The sequence below is a fragment of the Elephantulus edwardii genome, unplaced genomic scaffold (genome assembly GCF_000299155.1).
Source record: "Elephantulus edwardii isolate Elephantulus edwardi_28Jun2011 unplaced genomic scaffold, EleEdw1.0 scaffold00223, whole genome shotgun sequence".
Lineage (NCBI taxonomy): Eukaryota > Metazoa > Chordata > Mammalia > Macroscelidea > Macroscelididae > Elephantulus > Elephantulus edwardii.
This window is the reverse complement of record NW_006399973.1, coordinates 1,910,039-1,915,763: the sequence shown is the minus strand read 5'-3', so window position 1 is coordinate 1,915,763 and position 5,725 is coordinate 1,910,039. Positions and strand designations below refer to the sequence as shown.

Sequence of the window (5,725 nt, the reverse complement as noted above, 5' to 3'; positions counted from 1 at the left end):
GCCTGCAAGTTTCTTAGGGTATTGCTGGATTGTTTAGCTTGCGGAACATCTGATTTTGGTGTGAGCAGCAGTGAGCAGCTAGACTTGCAGGAGCACCAGGATTTGGGGCTTCAGATGGTTCAGCTGCCGAGACATGCCACATGACAAAGATGAGGTAGCCCCTTGCTGTTAAGATTTACACCCTCAGAAGTCTAATCGAGATGTGCTATGAGTTAGAAGAAACTTGATGACAGAGGGTTTGCTTTGTTTTGTTTTTACTAGCATAGGAAAAAACACCTACGAAAACATAAAGACATGAAAGAGCATTGTGTGGAAATATTTGTAGTTAGCATGTAGCCTGAATATAGTAAGTGATTTTGTGTCTATTGCCAGAGAAGCCTGGGTAGGAGTAGAAACAGAAGGGATGGAAATAAAGAATTGCTTCCATGTAGGGAAATTATTGCCTTGAGGTTATAGAAGAGGAAGGAGAATAGACATAAATTGTCAGCACACTTAATTGGAATTGAGGAGGCATTTCCTAGAGGAGGTAGCATTGTGTCTTGGTTCCATGGCTAAATGTTCTATGTGCTACATAAGCTTTTGTATAGTGGCATGAGAACCTAACGGCAATTCATACCTGGTTTTGGTTTTTAGTATTTTTATGAGAATAATTTGTTTTGAGTTCCAAAAAAATTCTTAGAAGCACAACAATATGAAAACTACTATTTAAGTATAACGAGACATATGAGATAGTTAAATTGAGAAGGAGGGAAATAGCCTGTTAACCTTAAAGCTAATAAGAACTATTTTTTTAAATAACTTGACCTATAATTTTCCACAAAATAAGTGACTGCCAAATGTGAAAGTCATGGATGTACAGTAAAATTGCTTGTAGGTAATAATAAGTTGTCAAAATATACATCTAGGATCATATTTCAAGAGCTACAGAGAAATTATTTTAAGCTAATCATTACAATTGTTCAGCATCTCATCAGTATTTTTGTTTAGTGGAGTGGGGTTTTTTACCTATTGTAACTTGAATGAAAGCTTGCAGAAGAAATTGATATTCTATTGAACTATTCATATGCATATTTGTTGACATTAGTCATAATCTCTGCCTTGTAACAGCAGGCCTCCTACTTTCTTCTTGAGTTTTCTATATCCATTCTTCCTCCTTTTTTATTTCTTCTTATGTTCCAAGTTTCATCTCTGGACAAATTCTGCTTTTTTCATCTTGTATTACTGATTATTCCAGAGAGGTGTTAGCAGTGCAGCTCCCTATGACAGTGCCACCGGTGCTGCCTCTATATGTCAGCCACTTGGAATATATTCATTCTGTGCAACAACGAATACATGTTTTAAATAAAAAGGCAAAACTGAACTGGGTGAGGGGAGAGATGCGGTAAAAATGTGCAACAGTGAATGAATGAAAATATAACTTTTCTGTAAACTTTTGTTAAAATCAGTTAAAACAAAAAATTGTATTAAAAATATATTAATTTTGTTTACTCACATGGTCAGTAACAGAGTACAGATAGATGTTTGCCAGTGATAAGTAGAATTATAATAAAGTATATTTTTGAATATGTGGAATTTGTTAGTAATAAAATTGTATAGCATGCTAGAACATTAGAGTTTGAAATTATACTCCAGCCACCTTACTGGGGAGGGCTCAGTGATTGAATGACCATGATTCAGTCAGATATATGTGTGTTTGATCATTTGATCTTTCCCTTTGTAAATATTATATTCCACATATTGGTTTATATGTCTTTTCTTCTGCTGTTGTGTAAACTTAAAAAATATTGAAGGTTTCAATTTAAAAATTGGGACATCACCATTTATTTCAGCATACCTCAAAATAGAAAAAACTGGCTAGAGGGGCAGCTATTTAAGGATCAGATCTGACTAGACAGTACATAATACAACATGTGTCCTTAGCCTTCTGGCTTGTTACCTTTTGACTGAATTTTTGCTATAAAATCCATGTTTTAGGAAGAAAGAATAGTAGAAGCCTGAAAATCCACACCAGCTGTTTCTGGTTCCTGTTCAGGAGCACTGTTTAGTGCTGTGCACTAGAAATACAATGTATAGGGGGGCTCTGGTGGCCTATTGGTAAGAAGTTGCAACTACAATCCCAGAAGCGCATGGTTCGAATCCACCAGATGCTCTGCCGGGGAAGGAGGGACAATCTCCTCCTGTACCAGTCAGATCTGATTTGACGGTACACTCACACAAAAATGATAAAATAAAAGAAATACAATGTATAAAATAGCAATTCAGTACATTAACCTTGACTGTGATAAAATTAAATTAAAGCTGATGCTAGTGATGCGAGTTTTTATAATTTATTGAAGATAGCTACTTGTGGAATATCTTTAGTTCTATTTAATTAAAAAAATATGATTAATAACATGTACTGTTCAACAAATTAATTTTGTCTCCTAACTGATCTAACTTATTTTTGTTTTCCAGATGCTGTTTTGTGTTTGCTTTGGGATACCTCACAATGTGCCAAATTTCTAGAGTATATATCTTTGATTATGGACAATATTCTGCTGATTTTTCAGGGTAAGTTAAAACTTGATTCAGTAACCAGTTTTATTTATTTTATTCTGGTAACTGAAGAGCAGTTGTTAAAATGAAAAAGTTACTAAGCATTTTATTTGGAAATGCATTTATGAATTTAATTTTTTTAGTCTTGTTAAGTGAGGTGGCTTTGCTATACAAATCACAAAAAAAGGTATAGTTGTAAGTGTACCTGTATAGAATTTCTGAATATATAGCCATTAAATTTGTGATGTTGTGTTCTGATATTAACAGTGTTTTCTAATTACGATAGGAAATTTTTACTTTTGTCACTTATATCTGTAAAAATAAGTGGTTCTTGTGCCTGACATCTTTGCTGCTTTTAGTTCTAAAACATTTAGGTGCAGTCATTCACCAGAATCTGTAGAAGATCTAATTTAATTATTCTAACAACTCAATTCCCCGTAGGCTTTATTTGCTTCAGAGGTCCTTTGGTTAGCTTTGTCTGTCTTAGTGTTTTAGATTAAATGTACATGCATATATTTTACTTTTGTGGAATGTTTTATACTCTTGTATCAATATTAAGTAGTATAAATGACTTGTGACTTTAGTTCCTTCAGAATATCCCAGTTTCCTCCCTGATACTAAATATGTCTTGAAACACAGCTGATTAAATGCCCATGTTAAATGCATTGAAAACCTTTATGAATTTGCTTACACTCTTTCTAAAGAAACATCTCCTTGTCTCAGTAACATACTGGAAGAGTTGAAGGTAAACTGTATTAGTACCAGGACCAGATATCTTTCTCTTTTTTAACAAAATACAGAAAACCTGATTTTAAGCTAAACTTTGAGTGATCTGGATAAAATAAATAATAGCTAGTAAATCCAATCTAAGGATAAATAAATGCACTGCAAACCCAAAGGCAGTGCTTCTCCAGTGGTACAAATTTATCAGCTGCTCCTCAGGAAAAAGACCAACCTCCAGTACAGACTATAGCCTCAGAAAATTTGCTGAAAAGTCATCTGTAAAGTGGTTCCAAACTGGAAATGAGTGAGTAATGAATCAAACTTTAGTGCAAAAAGTGGTAATTCCAGAGCACAGTAACACTAGTGTAGAACCTGTACATAAACACTAAGGAGCTGTTGTTTGAACTGAATAATTGGAATATAGCATGGTTGAAAACTTAGAAAAGGTATGCTTGAGGCTTATATCTTTTCATTGTATTTATCCAAGCTATGTTGATAAATAATTTGAGAAGCTAAACTACATGAAGAATGTGGTATCAGGATTAGAAAAAAAACTCGTTTTAACACCTATGATACTCTGTGACACAGCCTTTCTTGCAGAAAACAGACTAAAGTAGACTTCCTCATGTGTGTGAGAGCTGGACAGTGAATAAAAATGACATAAGAATTGATACATTTGAATAATCGTTTTGATGAAGAATGTCAACTATAACATAGACTACTAGAAGAATGAACCAATCTGTTTTGTACAAAGTACAGTCAGAGTCCTCTTTATCTGTCTCATCTATTTTAAACATGTTGTCAATATGGTTTGGTCCCTTTATACCGGTTTAGAGAGCCCTGGTGGCATAGTCCACAGGTAGTTACACTCTTGGTCGTTCCAAGCCACCAGTAGCTCCTTGTTAGAAAGATGGGCAGTTTCCTCCTAGATGATTTACAGACTTTTGAAAACCCACTGGAGGATCAACTATGAGTTGGTTTCAACTTGATGACCAGCCTAATCAGTCTGAAGGGGAGCTCTCATAGCCTAGTCGTAAGGAGTTACCATATCTCTTGTCCCAACCCAGTGTCACACAGTTTGAGGCCACTAACTGTGCTGTGGAATAAAGATGGGTAGTTTCCTCTCAAGTGCTTTACAGCCTCAGAAAACCCCTGAAGGATCAGTTATTAGTCATTTTGATCTTGAGCACACATAGAAACTATCAGTCATAAAGTGTAAGAGAGAAGAATCTTAGTGTCAGAAAGCAATAGGAGTTATAAAATACGGTTGAGACTGCCTGTAAAATAAATTAACAGAGCTCTTATGTAGAACACTACAAAACTTGAGCACATAATAGAAGACTAGAGAAACATAATTGTTTTATTCAGATAGTAAAATTCGGTTAAAAATTCAAGGACAGCCAGAAACTCCTTAGAAGGCTCTCATATACTTTGGTCATATTATCAGGAGGGACTGGTTTCTAGAGAGTGACATCATACTTGGTAAAGGATCAATGAAAAAGGAGGACCCTTCACAAAATGGATTGACACTGTGGATGCAACAGAGAGCTGTTGTTTGATGATGCACGACTGGGCAGTGCTTTGCTCAGTTGTCCATAAAGTTATTAAAGAATCTGAACTGACTTGGTAGCATCTGACAATAAAATCAAATATTATAGAGCAGAAAAAAATAGAATATTATAGTAAGATTAACTTCTCAAGTTAATTTCTAAGTAAGGCACATCTTAAGCTGAGATTTGAGGAGATATAGATAAGTTGGTTGAGAAATTTCTCTAGAATAAATGTGAGAGAGTAATAAATTCAATATAAAAACTTACTGTCTCTAACATTGTTATCTGCTGTCAAGTTGGAACTGACTCATAACAGACCCTCCAGCAGGTTTTCAGAGGTGGTTAATTGCACAAGAGGAGACTGCCCATCTTCCTCCTGTGGAGCAGCTGGTACATTTGAACTACATACCTATAGATTGGCACCTTTGGGTTTCCTTACCAGTAAACTGTCCCAGCTCCCTAACTGCAGTAGCTGTAAACTGGCAACCAATAAATACTCTGAGATTGATGTAGAAATCAGGAAAGCACACCTAGGAATAGACCCATATGAGAAATAAATATACAGAATAATAATGTTGTTAATTTTCATATCATTGCCAACTCATCACAGCCTTGTGACAAAATGAAATTGTGTCCAGTCCTGTGTCGTTTTCAGAATCATTAGTAGCAACACATGAGCCACCAACCACAATATACAGTCAGACAAGTGGTAGCAGCATACTAATGGCTTTACAAATCAATGGGAAAATTCCGTCCCATTTATTTAAAAAATGATATCGATATAATTGGGACATTAGGAAATAAGAAAGATCTGGAATGAGGGTTGCAGAGTGGAGTATACTTGGGGTGGGAGTGGGGAGGTGTAGGGAGGGGAGGGGATTGTGTACCAGTGAAGGAGTTGGAGAGGAGCGAACTGG

General features: G+C 35.6%; 1 protein-coding gene across 1 annotated transcript in view; it reads left to right on the top strand.

Annotated features, from left to right (window-relative positions):
- MBOAT2 (membrane bound O-acyltransferase domain containing 2) overlaps positions 1-5,725 on the top strand; it is a 105,506-nt gene that overhangs the window by 45,506 nt on the left and 54,275 nt on the right. The window contains exon 4 of the mRNA XM_006898196.1: positions 2,455-2,550. Coding sequence (XP_006898258.1) covers positions 2,455-2,550 — 96 coding nt within the window. The remainder of the gene's footprint in view (positions 1-2,454; positions 2,551-5,725) is intronic.